This window comes from Colletotrichum acutatum, assembly GCF_030867785.1.
Source record: "Colletotrichum acutatum strain CBS 112980 chromosome Unknown BDZ83scaffold_35, whole genome shotgun sequence".
Classification (NCBI taxonomy): Eukaryota; Fungi; Ascomycota; class Sordariomycetes; order Glomerellales; family Glomerellaceae; genus Colletotrichum; species Colletotrichum acutatum.
This window is the reverse complement of record NW_026849029.1, coordinates 248763-265957: the sequence shown is the minus strand read 5'-3', so window position 1 is coordinate 265957 and position 17195 is coordinate 248763. Positions and strand designations below refer to the sequence as shown.

The 17195-nt window shown below is 53.0% G+C and overlaps 4 protein-coding genes across 4 annotated transcripts; 2 read left to right on the top strand and 2 right to left on the bottom strand.

Annotated features, from left to right (window-relative positions):
- The first annotated feature begins 970 nt into the window (after positions 1-970).
- BDZ83DRAFT_272341 (uncharacterized protein) lies at positions 971-2383 on the top strand. Its single transcript, XM_060502067.1, has 3 exons — positions 971-1863; positions 1919-2237; positions 2291-2383. Exons 1-2 carry the CDS (start codon positions 1193-1195, stop codon positions 2064-2066), a joined length of 819 nt encoding a protein of 272 aa, XP_060366185.1. The 5' UTR covers positions 971-1192; the 3' UTR covers positions 2067-2237; positions 2291-2383.
- Positions 2384-4961: 2578 nt separating this feature from the next.
- BDZ83DRAFT_272299 (uncharacterized protein) lies at positions 4962-5334 on the bottom strand. The gene has a single exon (XM_060502066.1). It carries the CDS (start codon positions 5233-5235, stop codon positions 5047-5049), a length of 189 nt encoding a protein of 62 aa, XP_060366184.1. The 5' UTR covers positions 5236-5334; the 3' UTR covers positions 4962-5046.
- Positions 5335-10612: 5278 nt separating this feature from the next.
- On the top strand, positions 10613-12782 carry BDZ83DRAFT_575090 (uncharacterized protein; the record flags this gene model as incomplete). The annotated part of the gene is made up of 3 exons (XM_060504777.1): positions 10613-10672; positions 10764-11662; positions 11729-12782. 3 exons carry the CDS (start codon positions 10613-10615, stop codon positions 12780-12782), a joined length of 2013 nt encoding a protein of 670 aa, XP_060366183.1.
- A 2691-nt stretch (positions 12783-15473) lies between these two features.
- Positions 15474-16450, bottom strand: BDZ83DRAFT_617230 (uncharacterized protein). Its single transcript, XM_060508018.1, has 2 exons — positions 16028-16450; positions 15474-15972 (listed from the first exon to the last, which is right to left on the bottom strand). The coding sequence occupies exons 1-2, from the start codon at positions 16216-16218 to the stop codon at positions 15927-15929; spliced, it is 237 nt and encodes a 78-aa protein (XP_060366182.1). The 5' UTR covers positions 16219-16450; the 3' UTR covers positions 15474-15926.
- Between the last annotated feature and the right edge of the window lie 745 nt (positions 16451-17195).

Here is a 17195-nt window from a genome sequence, read left to right as displayed (position 1 = left end):
GCTGATCCAAACGTTTCTCTCTGGTATTTCATGACTGATGTTGCACAACGACGATAGGGAGTTCTCGACTATGCGGTGAAGTACAGTGATTCCACACGCTTCTCAGTTGCAGTGTTCCTGGTAATATTCAGACATGACACTCGTATCATGTGGAAATCGGTAATTTTATTTCGAGGATATAAAGCTCTTTAAGTTAGTACAATTCTTTCAACATCCGTTCTCATGGTGTACTCCTATGATTTGCGCCAGTACTCGTCATGAGGTAAACCCTGACATTAGCCCGAGAAGCACGAGGTCATGATCTTAATATCCTGCCTCCCGGCAGCTCGAAATTCAAAAGCGGCAGCATACATATGGATGGCTTTCGTATCTGAGGTCACTTTAACTGAGAAACAGCTTTACGACTTGCAGTAATGCCTTCATCTTGAGCCTGGTCACTCGGTCTGCTGCGACTTTGGCTGTACAGCACAGATCGACGTGTCCTGGTGCTCTCAGATGCAGGGCGAGATTTGTTCCAGCGTCTTCGTTGTTACTTGACGGGTGCTGGGATACAGGCCTCCTGAAGATTCGCGATCAAGCTGTGGTGAGTTGTCACTAAGGCCTTGCAACGCTCAATAAAATATACATCATCGTTATAGCCCAAGATTGATTCTAAACATCTTTGAATATACCACGCTGGCAAAAGAACGACATCTATCGTTTGTGGTTATGCGAACTCGCAGCCGTTTAACCGATTTTTTTTTTTAAATTCTTTTTTAAGAATATCTCCTTGAGAACCTATACTTCCGTGCCGGCCAGATCTAACGTGGCTTGATACCTAGGGTCTCTCGAAATTCAACATCATCACCACTAGCCCCGGAAACATGCGTCACATGTTGTATCAAGCAAGATAGCCAGAAAGCCAAGCAACACAAACAGCATCTACTATCGAGACACTCAACCAGAGCCGAATGGTTTCTCGAACATTCTCAGAGGAGAAGTTATGGATTGAAGCCGAGAGACCTGGCTACAACATCTCGAAATGGTTTGATTCAGTCTTGCCAGCAAGGCTGAGACGTTCCCACAACCATCGTAATCATCATCCAGATACAACGGACACAAATTTACCGTCTGAGGAACAAATGTATACCTGCTTACGAGCTGTGAGATCTTCCACAGACGACCTTGCTCTCGCTACAGTCTAGGAACAGGCATGGCCGCGGCAGCATGCCATGGACCTTCAACCTCAACATCCCATGTGAAAGTCGGATGCTATCAAGAAACACACCATCTAGATCCAGAGTATCCCACGCCGTACTGTCCACGGGTATTCTGTGAGTATCATGCCATACTACCTCGTATCTTGAAGCCCTTGGTCGTGAATACCCGTGTTTCGCGTGGAAACTCGAGACAAGTTTTCGAATATGCAAAGCCACAATCTGCGACCAACTACACGATAAATCGCCCGTGTCTCAAAAGATCATGCACGCGAAAGGTATCCAAAACCTCTCTCGAACGAGCTTTCACGACACCCAACACTCAACTCTCGGCTGACACCACCGGAAACGTCCAAAGCCGCCGCATACCAATCGGTCTTGTTCTCCATACACTCGGTAGACTAGGCATGTCTCTCGCCGCCCGAAACACACCTCATCCCACAAACAGAGTCCATCGCGAGAAATCAATCCCACAGGGCGAAACAAAACCACGCAATCTCACCTCGTATTCTTCCCAAAGTCCACCTCCCCTGAGTCTCGACCGTTCATACGACCATTGTCTTACACACCGAACCACAACGCCTCTCCACAAAACGTCAACGTCAATGCATCCAAAGACAGGCATACCTATCTTCAACCGACCGCAAAAGTTTTGCTTTTTCTCAACGTACGAGGTCGTAAAACCGCTCGTTGCTTATTCCTCTGAAACAATTTCTACCTAGGGCCACCGCCAGTTCACTGTCCACCCACATCTACAATCCCGATTTTGCCGTAGAATCGTACTTCAGCTCCCCTAAAAGGTGGTTCCCAATAAGATCCCCAAAACGGTCGGGTATCTGCATTAGATCCCAAATGAGACAGGGCAACTGAAGGCCTTCAGAGTGACCTCAAACTTGACGGGAACGTTGCAGAGGCATGTGACGAATACAACGGCAACGCAGCAAGATCCGACTCACCGAGCCTTACAGCTCTTCTCCCCCGCGGCCTCCGTAGCCTGACATCTTGACATTCGCGCTCGTGCAACGGTCCTCGCACGTAAAAGTAAAGCCGAGAAACAAGCCCCCCTCGACTGATGAATGTTCAATATATCACAGGCTCGTCTGACAAGCATGAACGAAGCTGGATGCCATCTTACCGTGGATTCACATCCAACCCACCACAGCGGCGCAGACACAGCCTTTCCCACCTTCTCCAGGAGTTCAGTCTGCTACACAGGGCAGTGATGGGCATCTTGAAGAGCCGGCAGCACGGGGTATCCGTACCCGCCTTCATTACGGCAGATCGCCATAGTTGAGTTGGCGATCACACTTGGCCAAACTAGCAAGAGCAAAATAAACAGCGTTCCGTTTCACAGCCACCTCCTCGAGCCCCGCGAGGGTAGTGTGTCGGTATCCGTAGAGTATTATAGCCAGGACCCAGAGGCTAGAAAGGAAGAGAAAAAACTAGATTGATGCCCCTGTCTGCCGAAGCGAAGCCGCGAGCGAGCCAGAGAGAGACAGAGCTGGCCAACAGGCGGAGGGATACCGCGACCAACACCATCGAGCCTCGTGTCATGAAACCGAATCATCCCCGCCCCCACTGGCCGGCTCTTCCATCGCTACCACATTTCGCTCAGTCTCTCTGCCAAACCCATGATCTCCATCTCGATATCCGTATCTCTCCCCACAACGGGAGGGAGGGGATAACCAGGCAGAGAGAGGGGGAGTCAAGGAAAAGACCCGTCAGTCAACCAACATTTTGCCATCCGCATCGCGTTTGTGCGGAACTGCCGGGGAGTTTTTTCTCTCTCGATGAGCCAGCTTCACAGCCACCCTATACGTCACGGCAAGGCTCGCATAAAGAACGCGATGCTGAGTTCGGGTTGTCCATTATGCATGTTTGGCGGGGTATGACATCGAAACAATTAGGGATCGGAGGCCTAGGAGATTTTTTTCTTCACCCCTTTGCAAGAGTTCGGATGAAATGGACAAGAGCTTGACATCAGCTGAATGGGATGAATGGGATACCCCCGACTGCCACGACTGCCACTGGCAGAGAGGATGGTGTTAAGCGCGGCTATTGAGCAGGATCTTGACTCGCGAGAGATCAGGACGATATACTTCGCGGGAGTCACGCTGACCTTGCCTCCCGTTTACATCGCAGGGTGGTGTTGAAATATCGGATGACTTGGTGACGAAGAACTGATCCAGCGCCTGACGGGAGGAACCCAATCGGTGTTATAACACTCGACTCTTTCAAAACTTGGGATTCTCATGGGTAACATTCTAACGCATGCTGCCGTTAACTGATGACCAAACAGTGGCTGAAAAGTGAGCCGCGCTGGCACGAACATTTTCGACAGCTGTCCACAGGAGGTTCTCGGGGATTTGGTAACCGTGCTGCAGGGTTCGGGCCATCGAGTTCCTCTTTGGGATTTCAGCGACGACCCCGGCCATCACCGTCAGGGTTGCACCGTGGAAGACACCCGTTGAAGCATAGCAAACCGGAAGGGGTGGTCCCTGTTACGGACCTGGCCTGTCTTCCGGTAGGGTAGGTGCCAGGGCAACAAGGGAGGCGAACAGCAGGCCACACATCGCGGAGTCGCGGTTGTTGCTGAATTTTCGGGCTGGACTATCCTCCGCGAAAGGGGCGCCGGTCCTTGTTGAACAAAGGCAAGCCCGGCAACGGAGGTGCATCGGAGGACCAACATTGCTCGAAAGCGAAGGCGACCGGCCCTTGCACTCAATTGTCTTGTTTGGAAGATCCTCAAAATGCCGAGGAAACAAAATGCAACCTTGACAAGAGAGGTCGCTGAGAATAGAAGCTCAGGCGGGCCTTGGGAAATGAGAAGAGGGAAGAAACCCAGTGAACCATATGGCTAGAGACAAGACTCCAGGTCACGCCAACGGAACCAGGCGATCTCATGATCGGGACCGAGCCGTGATTGCGTTCTCTCTTGCAAACCCCCGTTTTGGATGGTCTGATTTCCTCTTTCGTCCAGCCAGGTATTGAACCAATCTGCGGGATCAATGATCGACGGTGAAGACGGGGCAGATAGTGTGCGTTCTGGGGAAGGCCACGAAAGCTCCGGTTCACGGATACACTTGTCGATAATTGATTGAACTTTCAATATTTCATCTCGATAGCGACCACAGCGCTGGCCACGAGATGAACGGCAAGGTGTTCATCCTCTTCTCGGATACCGGCCTGGTGAGGAAGATGAAAACCCAATACTTGAGATTTGTTATTGAGTTTTTGAGGTCTCGGACGATTCATGCGATTCAGGACGGCAGTGCTGGCCGATCTCCAAGCAAAACCAGCGCTGGCTCCAACGATAGACAGCTGGTCGCAATATCCAGGGACGCCTGTCGGGAGTGACTTTCCACGGAAAGGATGGGTCTTGATGCCCATGGCGCCGCTGTCTGTGAGGGTGGTCGGAGTTTAGGGGACCACTGTGGTCAGTTATGTCATCCAATCTCCCCTGGTCAGGTCAGACCGTCAGGCCCAGGCTCACGGTCCTCGGGCGGTATCGGCTCAAGACATGCCGCTCGAGCCTCACTATCTGTCTTGGGGCTCCTCATCAGAAATAAACAGTCATCTGGATTTTGGATACGGTTATGGCTGTCGATGAAGTTGACAGCTCTGAAGCAAGAAAGAGTGTTGTTTCAGCCATACGCGAGTGGAAATTGGAGGATATCTTGAGGACCTAGAACGGAGGAAGGACGGTTGTATTGTCGGCGACTTTTGGCATGGCTCGTGTTCTCAGATTCAGGTGAGCGTGCCTGATTAGGCAAAGCCCCCCGGCTGACTCGGCTCTTTCTGGCCTGGTGGGCATTCGATAGGGCAAAAGGCCGACGTCATGCTGGCAGAATCAGTTACTGTTCTGTAAAGTCGGTTCCGAATAGATGATGGATTGGGCGCCAGAGCAACCTAGAGTTGTATGTGTCGATGTTTTTGTCGATGATGGGTAGATATGACCCGAAGCATCGCTGCCGGGCAAAGGATCTGGATGGACTGTACTGTAGGCCAAACAATTGGGCTTGTAATTGCACCTGGTCATAGCCGCCTGCCTCTCAACAGTTGGCGACGTTGTCTTTAGCCATTGACGAGTTGTCTCAGGTAGAGGCTGCTTGCGAAAGACTTGACAGGTTTTGGTGAAAAGCGGTGTCTCGGTAAGGCAGCGTGGGCGTCTGGCATCCCGCAGCAATCACATAGTGCCGCGCGGTCCAGCCAGCGCTTCTCGATGGATTACAGACCGCATGGCCTCTTGGTTAGGCCCGATACGGGTCCAGCCATCGTGCAGCGGTTCGGCCACCCACCGAAGAGGAAAAAGGATGCTTAAATCTAAAACGAAATCTAAACCGAGAAAAGGTTGCAGTTTGACGATCCACACACTTGAGGGGACCGCCGAGCAGCCCAGAAGCTGTGGCTGTAAATCGAGAGCGAAACCACCGCTGGCGTTACGTTGTCGCTGAGGTTGCAATAAGCCGTTGTGTTGCCCTGATCATTGGGTCCAACTTCCACAAAGAGGTAGACTGATAGCCCACATTCGGATTTGTTGGCTTCGGGTGGCTGACTTGGTGAAACAAACCGTTTCCTCGGAACGAGTTCTTGAGATGGCAATCAGGCCAAGACACTATGGATGCCTCTTTGGCCTGTTATTCTGGACCGGTCGAAGGCCAAGCATTGTGACGTCTATTGACGTGTGCTTTTGCAGTTGACCCGAGGATAGACAGCCGCACAACGAGGAGGACCAATCCACAGGTCTACGATGCTGGCGGCGATTACCAGTACAGATATCCGTACACTGCGCTAGAATGAAGCTGGCGAGCAGGCCTTTTTCGGAAGCAAATAGAGGTTTAGACAGATGAGTAAACATTTCCGATAACTAGTAGCGGGCCGCTCGTTTTGGTTGATCTGGGCCGGTTGACCGAGCCGCGATATCTTGACAATACTCCGTACGTTGGAGTTGAATATACCCAACACGATATAATATCGCTTGACAGGCGTGGCGACCAGACTGTGTCCTGGATCGAACGATTTGAAGCGAGCCTATTTTTCTCGGAAGAGGGTAGGCGGCGTGGCAGCGCAGGGAGCAAAAGCGAGGGAGGGAGGTGAATTGAACGGAAGCGAACGACGCTCAAAGCTATCGTGGAGCTTCTGGCCAGAAGGTCTGAGCATCGTCGACTTGGATGAGAATCAGTGCCGATGGATTTGGGCAACATGGCCGACAGGTCGCGTCATGATCGGGTAAAGCGTGCTTGAGGATTTGGGACCACCGGGATCCCAGGTGTTCTGGCGGTTCTCTGAAGGGCATAGCCTCTCGAGATTCCGGCGTGCCCTTGCTGACAGACTTTTTCTTCGGGAGCAAGGGGTCCAGGGTAGCAGGATGGAGAAGGATTGCGATCGAGGTGGACTTTGGATGCAAGTGTATGACCATCTGGAAGTGGATTGATGCTTTTTCCTTGCAGAGTTGGGAGTGATGGAGTCGAGCCTCGAGGTGAGTGGATGTTGAAGTGTAAACCAGGGGGGGAAAGAAGAGGCGGAAGGACCACATCGTGAACAAGGCTCCAGGGGCACGAAGTGAAAAGTTGTGGAGTGGATGACCCCGGGCGAGCAGGGGGAAGAGGAAGGAGCAGGGGAGAGGAAGAATCCCCTCCTTTTGGCAAGGCATGGCAAGAAGCAGGGGGGAAGAGTGGCAGGGATCCAAGGTAACGTCCTGGATTGCCCTTTCCCAAGAGGTTTCCTTTCCGCTGGCGATTGATTGGCTCTAAGGTACCGTTCCTGCATTAGCGCAACGGAGAAGCTGGCGCTGTGGCTGAGCGTTTCAACTTGGACTGGGCAAGGAGCCCCTCGCTTGGTGGGAGAAGTCGCCAGTAAAGAGGATGCAGAAGACTCGAGAGGCTAGGAACAGTTCAGAGGAACAGGCAGGCGGCAAGGAGTCGGGATGCAAGCAATGAGTGTCACTGTCAACTGACAAGAAGAAAGCAGCCCAAAGCAACCCTGTGGCTCTCAAAGGAGCCGTTGTTCGGAGCATGACAGGACAGAAAGGGTCATGGGCGGCAGGGACCTACCTAGGAAGTTGAGTTGATTCGTCGAGTAAGTAAGCAGAGTCTTTACTTCTTGAGGCTTGAGTTCAGTTAAAATAGGTGCGAACAGATTGTCTGTTGTCTCTTTGGGTCCTTGGGGAGCGCGACTTCAGATGACCTGGCAGCTGTCATTGGCTGGCCCCTTTCCACCGCCATGAGCTTCTTTCGTCCAATGCTTCCGTCCTTCAGGTGGGAGTACCGACGGGAGGTACACCAATAGGCCCAGGTGCCTATACACGGGTACGCAGAGTGGTCCGCGTATTATCGACTTCCATCTATCTGGAGGGCTAGGGTAGGATGGACCAAGAATTGATTTTGCAGATTGAAAATTGGATAACGAATGTTAGCAGTCTCCCTGGTCTCCAACTGTCTGCATCTGTCTGCACTGCAACCCAAACTTTGCTAAGGTGATTCTTGAGACGCTCCATAGAGTGAGGCTGAGATGGATACGGATGCGGATACAGGCTGGAACACGGTTAACAGCATCAACCTTTCAAATTAACTTTTGGTGACCTTTTGCTAGGCCGAAAATACACACGGGTAATGATTACGTGCAGCATTCGGTGCCTCCATACGTGCCTTGCCGCCGTGTTGATCCTCACAGCAGCCCCAAAGCGCTGGATGGGCTGACGTTAGGCGCGGAGGCCAGCGTATCGAGGCATCCTGGGGCATCCCATCCACGCCGATTATTGGAGGGCGAAAGGCGGCGGCGAGTCCGTTTGAGACGTCCAGATTCGCCGTAGTTCAACCCCAGAGACTCCAGTCCGTAATAATCCACGATTGGCTAGACGTAAAGTACCCTGGTACCGTGTAGTGGGGGCTTTGGATGGAAGGCGGGGCGGGTACCTGACCGCTCATGCTTCTCTCTTTCTGCCCCTGACTAACCAAAAGCCACCCACCGATGGGAAAGAATTGGTGCACCCTTGGGGTTACAGTGTTCTGTGAGCAGAGTCGCAACTGACAAGCAAGAGTGTGTGAAGTTGCAGAGCGATTACCAAATAGACTGGCTGACAATGAGCCAGTCCCAATACGGGATAAAGTACAGTTACAGCGAGTCGCAGATGGCAAGCCACGGGGTCACTTAGATCGAGGTAGGCGCCCGTTGTCCCCTCAAAAGATCCAAAAAGGCGTCTCTTTCTGTTCTGCTTGGGGAGATTCAGATTCCCTGTGGCGTCAAGCCTAGATTTCAGACCAAGCCCGGCGAGAGAAAAGCAAGCCTCTGGGGAAGGGTAGCGCAAACGGCCAGTCTAGAACTGCACTCCAGACTCTCGTCTCTACTGTGCATCCGCACCTTACCTTACCTTACCACCGAATGAAGACTCAAAAGGTGCATCCGTCTTTCTTGCAGTCGAAAGTCTGCAGACTGCAGGGGGCTTGGGGAGAGAGAGAGGCAGCTCGCAGCTTGGGCCTTCTCACGTCGTCGGCGACGGGGTCTCTTTGGGTAAGCAGCCCCTGTCCCTGCTCTTTCCTGTTCCTGAACGGGACAGCATTAGGTTGGATGGCAAGGGGGGAGGTCACCAAGGGTACGTACCTCTGACTACTCACTTTACCGCCCAAGCGTCACGGCGGCGGCAAAACAAAGCGTAGAACTGGCAGATGGCAACTTTGCAGTTTGCATCCTTCACCACCGTCCACGGCCCTCGATCCTCGATCCATGGCCCACGGTTCCTGTTCGGATACAGAATGCACAGAAGCAGCCACTCAGTCAGACGTAGACTACCGTCAATGTCTAAGACAGACAGACAACCTGCTACTCCTCGCTCGCTCCCTCCAGTCATCTGAAAATCGCAGACGGCGGCACCAAAGCGTACGCACCGACCTCATCTCATCTCCATCCGCAACTCACAGACTCGACTCAACATCTCACTCTCACTCTCACCAAGCCCATCCCACCGACGCTGTCTGGCTTGACTTGCATTCGCTTCCCGTCTTTTCCGTCCGCCCATGGCTTTGACGGATCGTCGACACCTTCATCTCGAGCATAACAGGCGGTGCTCTTTAGTCTCGGTCCTGCATCAACCACCATCTCCACATGGCGTCCGTGTTGCTATTCATGAACACTTCTCCATCTTGCCCTCGGCCGTAGCATATCGTCATTGTTCACAGAACACACATCCCCATCTTCCCCCTAATCTGACTAAACCCTATGGCACCGCCAAAGCAACTGCGGATCTCTCCAATTAAGCACCATCACACGGTTATGCATGAGCATGAAACTCAGCCTGGCCTACGAGCATGAGCATTGCCTTTGTTCCGGTAGGCTGAGCACACTCAATCTCAACATCCATCACTTCCAATTCGTCAACCATGTGCCGTGAGCTCCATGTAGTCTATGGATGGCCTCCGGGACTTGAGCGAGGAGACCACTGTCCAACCATTGGGATAGAGAGAGACACACAGAGAGAGGGAACCATCGGGCTCCAGTGAGTCCCGTCCTCATGTTCAAGGATCAAAGGGGATGTCCAGGGGCTGCTGTGCCCAAATGCACCCTTCTCCGTATGTTCCTGGCTCCGATCCAAGCAACAAGTCGCTCGAATAGGAACCGTTCAACCGCTCAGGTGCCGGATGGGAAGAAGGCAGTGCTGTTTCTGGCCCCATCCTGCAATCCCCCATCTCCCAGCCCAGTCTCCAGTCGTAGCACCATCCAGAAGTCTTCTTGGAGAACCAACCCCTGTTGGAGGATAGTATGGCCTTTGAAGAGGCCGGCATCAAACCCGGCTTCGCTTTGCCTTACCTGCCATGCCCTCCGGTGACCTCTCCTCCTTTAGCCACCATCCACACATCCCATATCCACATCTGCGTCCACCACTGCACCATGGCCATCCATCAACCAGTCCGCAGGCCCCCATGCCTAGTGCGAGTGCTGTCCACATCCATGGCCATGCCACGGGTCCGCTGTACCTAGTCCGTGCAGCACGGCCTTGCACTTGCACCTCCTGCCTGGATCCACCCCGTCTCCGTCCCTCATCCCCGTTCGGTCCTCTCTCTCAGTCTGTTCAGTCTGTCAGTCTCCCACCCCCCCTCCAGGCAAGTCGCCTCCTCAGGTGAGAGTGAGGGTGAGGACTAGGAACCTCACACCCAACCATCCCCAGTGATAGGAGTCGTCGTTCTTGTATATAGACTCTTCCTCTTCCCGCCCATGTTTACTGTTTCGATTCTCATCCTCATCGAACATTCTTTCCTACTTTCGTTCTATCAAACAACCGTCCATTCGCTTTCTGAGTGTAAAGTCATTCGCTTCTTTGCTCTCAACTTAATACCAACTTAGTTTTTTGTTTCCACTACTTTCACTAGAACAAAGTATCTCTCACTCTCACTCAAAGAAAGAATCCTCGTCCATCATTCAAAATGAAGAACAGCGTTGCTCTTCTGGCCCTTGCCGCCGGCGTCAGCCAGGTCACTGCTACCGTAAGTTCTCAAACCACAACTCCACAGCGGGATCTCACATGAGACCTCGCCTGCTTCTCTCTTAGTCGGTGATCACTAACAAGCTTCATAGGGCTGGAACAAGTTCCCTTCCTTCACCTGCCCCGAGAACACCGACAACAAGTGTGACGACAAGCAGAAGGATGGTTTCTCCTGGGGTGACTTGAACACTGGATCGTTCAGCAACTACGGCGGTTTCGACTTCAAGGGCTGGACCTGCGGAAGCGATTTCTCCAAGCGCGATCTTCTCGCTCCCCGCACCTTCGGCAAGGGCAAGGTCATTGAGGGCTCTTGCGGAAGCAAGAAGGAGACCTCTCCCTCCTTCGGCTGTGGCTCCGGCTCCGGCTCTCCCGACAAGTTCTCCATTGTCCACTTCGACGTCTCCGTCGAGTTCGACTGCGACCTCGAGTTCCACTACGACATGCCCGATGGCTCCAGCTGCAAGCACCGCTCTGCTTGCTCCAAGTCTGGAACCACTGTCAAGAACTCCCAGTGCGGTGGTGCCAAGAACGTCACCATTGTCTACCCTGAGCAGCCCTCCAAGCCCAAGACCACCTGCGGTGTTGGCATCCACACCATCAGCTTCGACTGCAGCCCTCCCCAGACCACTGTCCCTCCCAAGACCAAGACCAGCTCTTTCGCCATCGCCACCACCCTGAGCACCAAGACTCATGACAAGCCCGTCAAGACCACCTCCGAGGCTGAGGCCACCTCCACCGCTGTTGTGCCCTCCGTCTCCAAGCCCACCAAGCCCGTTGAGGAGACCACTGAGGCCACCAAGCCTGCTACCACCGGCCCCTCCAAGGAGACCGAGACTGCTCCCGTTCCCAGCAAGGGCGAGACCACCTCCGCTGCCCTCCCCTCCGTCTCCATCCCCGCGGATTCGACCACTGCTGTTGTTCCTTCCGTCACCAAGCCTGCTGAGACCCCCATCGTCTCCAAGCCCACTGAGGAGACCACCAAGCCGGTTGAGTCTGTCCCCGTTGAGTCTGTCACCAAGCCCGTCGGCGGTGAGACCACCTCTGCTGCCCTCCCCAGCGCCTCCGTTCCCACCGTCCCCATCAACGGCACCCAGCCCGCTGAGACCGTCCCCGCGACCGTCCCCGCTATCCCTGAGACCAAGACCACTGTCTACGACACCACCTCCACCGTCTACACCACCCGCGTCGAGACCGTCACCTCCTGCGCTCCCGAGGTCACCAACTGCCCCGCCAAGTCCCATGCCGTTGTCACCGTCACCGTCCCCGTCTCTACCACCATCTGCCCCGTCACCGAGACCTTCGTCCACACCCCCGGTGTTCCCTCCAAGCCCGCTGCTACCCAGCCCGCTGGCGTTCCTTCCCAGGGTGTCTCCTCCGAGAAGCCCGTCGCCTCGGTCACCGTTCCCGCTGGCCCCGTTGAGACTCTTCCCTGCCCCGATGTCGTTCCCCAGTGCTTGAGCACCTGGATGTTCTCTTCCGGCTGCACTGACAACTCTGATGTCAACTGCTTCTGCCCCGACTCCAAGTTCGTCGAGAACGTCTTCTCTTGCATCTACGCCTACGGTGCCAGCGACGAGATCATCTCCAAGGCTACCCAGTTCTTCCAGGGCATCTGCGCTGCTCACATTCCTGAGAACCCTGCCATCGTCACTGTCCCTGCCACCATCACCACCGCCATCACCGTCTCGGCCACCAAGCCCGCTGCCACCAACCCTGCTGAGTACACCACCGTCACCGTTGACAAGACCATCGTTGTCCCCTGCGTCACCTCCGGCACCACTGTTCCCGGCTCGTCCACCACCGCCGTCATCAAGACCACCCTCGAGGTTCCCCACGTCTCCTTCGCCACCAACTCCGCCTCGGTCGTCGTTCCCGTCCCGGCTCCCTCTGCCCCGGCCGGAACCCCCGTTGCCCCCGGCGCGACTGCCTCTTCCCAGGCCCCAGTTGCTCCCTACCCTACCACCCCCGCCGCTGGCGCCAGCAAGTCCACTCCCGTCGGCACTGGCGGTGCTGCCGTCCCCACCACCACTGGCGTCGTTGTCGCCGGTGCTGGCAAGACCACTTTCGGCCTCGGTGCCGTCGTTGCCATTGCTGCCCTCGCTGCCTTCTAAGCTGGGTAACATGGCTGCTTTCTCCCACCCCCTCTACTAAGATGAAACTTACCTGAGCGCGGAGGAGAAATGCTACCAACCCCAAAAAATTTCCTTACTGTATCCAAGTCGCTGCACGCACACACACAAATCTGTAATCTACAAGCCCGCAATTTTACATATCATTCTTACGATCCTTACGAAACAAACACATTGCATAGGTGGTTTTTATATAGGTCTGGAAACATTCGGTGTTAAAAAGGCTCTATATTCCCACATTTATCTCAACTTGGCCGCGAACTTTAGAGCGCATCGGAAAAAAGGGTGTTGGAAGATTTTTTATACCCCTTGGCTTGTTGGACTAATACTTAATCAGCTAGTTCCTTTCGAGAGGAATACAAATGCGCTCTACAATGACTTTTTGGTTCCTGGTTGCCTTGTGATGTGTTCCAACCATCTGAATACCTTGAGTAATAAAGTGACAAGTTTGTGACAATTCTGTTAGATCCCAGCTTGATTGTACTCTATTGACTGTTGTGAGTAAGCACGCGCCCATGGCTTCTACTGTAGAAGTCGCAATGAGTCATGTGACGTTGTAGTTGAGACGACCCCGGAAATGAGCCGTTGTAATGCGATCGCGTCCCCCCTTATCCCATAATTGGTATGGCATAAGGTAAATAGGGGAGCAGAGAAATCATCCTCGTCTTCGCATGGCTCTCCGTGTTCAATCGATGCTCACTTGCCAACTTAGTAACGTCCCTCTGAAGTATGTATACCCATGATCAGGCTGTCCCGTTGGTCGAATGTCCACGGGCTCACAAGGGAGCATGGGCCCCCTCCTCCCCCTTTTCTCGAGGACAGAAACCACGGTCATCCATCTACGAGATTTTATGTTCTTAGTTGAATACATCCTCGTCTCGTCCGTACTGCTGGATGACAGTTCGTTCTCTAGGTGCTACCATTGCTTGGGGTAGCTTGAAGTTGGGTCTGAGTCGGGGATGGGATAGACAATGGCGCAAAACGACCGCTGCAAGTTTGCATGTTCCCATTGTACTGCTGTGGAGTTAGCGATCTGTAGGAGCGATCTTGGAATGTTTAATCTCTTGACCTTTGTATATGGGACGAAGCACGTTGAAAGGGCTGGCTTGGACTGTGTTGTCCAGCTTCGCGACCTCCTCGTCTGCAGCTTAAGTTGCCTCTGCAGGCTTGTTGACGATGAATTCGCCAGTCTCTCACTCGTTATCTACGACGAGATGGTTCCCATATTAATGGAATAAGCCGAGAGTGACATAGACAATCACCAGAGTCAGACACTTAGCCACATCGAATGACAAGGGCCTGTCACCAGGAATAGCCACCTGGGGCAGCTGTCTAGAATTCGCACCGTTATAGCGAGGTGGGAATTGGGAGTGACATCAAGAGATAGCGTTGAATATGTATTTTTAACTCTGGTCGGCAACCGACTGAGGCAGGTAATCTTCTCATGGCCGGACATCCACCCATTTTGGAGACATGTGCTTCAGAGAGAGCACCAGTTGAGGAGTCGGTAACGCTTTCCTAATAATTCTCATGAGGGCAGTGTTTTCATGCTCAATCATTCGCTTGAAGGCGAGAGATTTTTATTCACTCAAGCCGATTATCTGATCCAAAGTTATTGACTTACTAGCCAGAAAGGTCTTCTATTCAATAGGTGAGGATCGCCGAAGTCCTTGCTGTCGCCAATTACTCCAGAACCCTCAGCGCTCACCCCTTTTGATTGCCCTCATCAAAATGCCGCTGATTTTGACGAATGAGAAATAGAGCTCAGATTGCTTGAGCCACGACACGAGGTGTGATGAATGAAATAGTAGAGAAGCTGCTGTGAAGGAAGAGGGCGTCGTTTTGGCTTATTCCGAGCCTTGAAGAAAAGAATTTGTCCGGTATCACAGTAAGTATTAAGCTCTATCTTGCCTCAAAGTTAGGGCAATTCGCGCTACGATGTTCATTCGCCGTTCGTTCGTCGGCACCGGCCCGAGAAGTACGGCAATAGCCCCACTTTTGCGGTGCCTCGGTCACGGCGTGGGAAACGACTGCGGCAACCAACGGCTTGCACATGCCTCGGAGTCAAAACCCCTCAGCCCGTCCAACAAGACCGACCGCCCAGACTAAATGTTCTCGGCTTTTTCCCTTCGTGCCGGATGCTCCCACCAGGCAAAGACTGTCAATTTGGACCTATGCTTGATAGAGCCTCGAGCGCCATATCGCGAGACCATTCGTGTTGTTTCGTCGTAGCGCTTGATCTTCTTGATCATATCCACGTGACATCAATAAAGAAGGCTGCCGAAGCCCCGAATTGGATTCAAGCTGAATTGACTCGATACCGAAAACGAGGAGACCCGGTCGTAGATACCGGCGGACGGGGTGGGACCCTCACCGAAACCCGGCGCCGGAGCTCTCGGACAGCATAAGTCGATCAGTAATCCATCTTTGAGACTTGGAGTCTGCTTCAATACTTGATCGTGTGCTATCGTTGTACTTGGTTTTGTAAGTTCAGTTGACAAGCAAGTCATCTGATGATGCCGTGACGCTCGATTAGGCTTTTGCAAGCCAGCTCATGCCGGCGGGATCGGTGTCTCAGGGAAGGGGGGTTGTGTATCCACTGTGGCTCCATGTCGAGTCATCAGAGCTCGGTGACCGGGAAAAGGCGAGACTTTGTTGCACGCTTCAGTATGAATGTGGTTTTGATGAAGTTTCTGTCCGAAGACGTGATGCATCTTTTCGACCCGTATCGGCAGTATTTCCAGCATCCCTCATCATACGCTCGCCAAAGATATCCAGATAAAATTTGTTACGATGGCTACCCTAACGTATGCTTCGTCCTGCCTATCGAAAGACTGATGTTTTCAACTGAGACTCAACTGAAGAGCTGACGTTACGGGCATTAGAGGAATTAGAACGCTGGAGATCTCATGGCCGTGTTACGCATCACCTTTGTGCGACGAACGTGTTTAGGAATGAATCTCATAATCCATGGTCGCTACACACCGCTCTCTCTCTTCCTCTATGTTTCCAGCCCCCATCTCCTACTAATCCTACAGTTTAGTCGCTTGCTATGCAATCTCTAATGCTCATACCACTTCCGCTCTCCTATCGTACACTTATGCAGTCGCTGATATCATCCTAGATCTATTTCGTGGCGCAAGCAGTGTACTTCTGGGCCGCATCCAGCGAGCTATCAACGTGTTAGCATAAACTCAGGAGAAATTTGCTTCCGAGATCTGACTCACCAAGCAGTGATGCATGCGGCGTCCTTGTTGCACTTATCAATGCAGGCAACCTGATCCGCTGCTGTCTGCGTCTCACAGGCAGCAATGGCACCGGGGTCCTTTCTGGCCTCAAGGGTTGAGTCGATGGGAGACGTGGGTGCAGCGGCGACCATGGTGGCGACGAAGAGGGCGAAGACGGTGGAGAACTGCATGATGATGATTTGGAATGGTTGATGTTGTGGTTTTTGTAGTGTTGTTTAATGCTCAATCTGTAACGAACTCTGCTTGGGTCGTCGATTCTCGAGTTATAGTGGATTGTTAATTGTTTGAAGGCTGATGGTTGTTGATATTGAATTTGTTTGTGCGAGCTGCTATTGTGGAAATGTGGTTGTTTGATTGTTGTGTGATTATGTGATGTTGGGCAAAATAAGAACAGCTGAGGAGGTGGGAATTCCACTCAGCTATATACATTTTCGCAACCTTCTCCATGACCCAACATCCTTTACCTAGGTACGTTACCGCGATCGACTCCCGTCTAGGAGACGTCAGGCTCGCAACCCTGCCTCAACAGGACGCATATTCCATGCCTAGACCACCGCAGGGCTCAGCCGAATGCGTGAGTATGTGTGTGTGTGTGCCGGACGTCACTTCACGAGAGACAGGGATATCTGACAGCAATGACAACCGCAATGATGTAATGCCCCGACCTCCCTCGTCCCCTCTCTCTCACTCACTTCAAAGCTTCAAGATAGTAGTGGGGACCGACCGATTGCCTTCAGCTCTCCGTATTCGGGTCCAGCTACGGTCGTCCGGGGTCTTCCCCTGGAACTTCTTCCGATTTGCGTGCCTCCGACACCGCAGGGTCCGGATCAATGACCTGCGGTTCCCTCCTACGTAGTAGTAAGCGAATACCTTCTCGCGATCGGCTTCCGTATTAGGCAACTAGAGGGAAGTTTGTTGGGTGTAAATCCATACAGGCGCTGTCCGGCAGTCCGTGCATAGCCCGCCGATTACCTACGGCTATTCATGCAAAGGCAGGAAACATCAGACGACACAACCGCGGCTGGCACCTCGGCATATCGTTCTTACTGCCGGTCGGGTCTGTGACGTCGCGTTAGCTGGTTGAGTTATACTTGAGACGAAAACGAGAAAGAAACGGCCAACGATAGCAAGTTCCAGACACCAAATC

Coding starts and splice junctions, on each gene's coding strand:
- BDZ83DRAFT_272341 (XM_060502067.1), top strand. CDS start 1,193: ATGGCCGCGGCAGCATGCCATGGACCTTCAACCTCAACATCCCATGTG. Junction 1,864..1,918: donor AAGTTTTGCTTTTTCTCAAC/GTACGAGGTCGT, acceptor ATTTCTACCTAG/GGCCACCGCCAGTTCACTGT.
- BDZ83DRAFT_272299 (XM_060502066.1), bottom strand. CDS start 5,235: ATGACCAGGTGCAATTACAAGCCCAATTGTTTGGCCTACAGTACAGTC.
- BDZ83DRAFT_617230 (XM_060508018.1), bottom strand. CDS start 16,218: ATGCAGTTCTCCACCGTCTTCGCCCTCTTCGTCGCCACCATGGTCGCC. Junction 15,973..16,027: donor GCCGCATGCATCACTGCTTG/GTGAGTCAGATC, acceptor ACACGTTGATAG/CTCGCTGGATGCGGCCCAGA.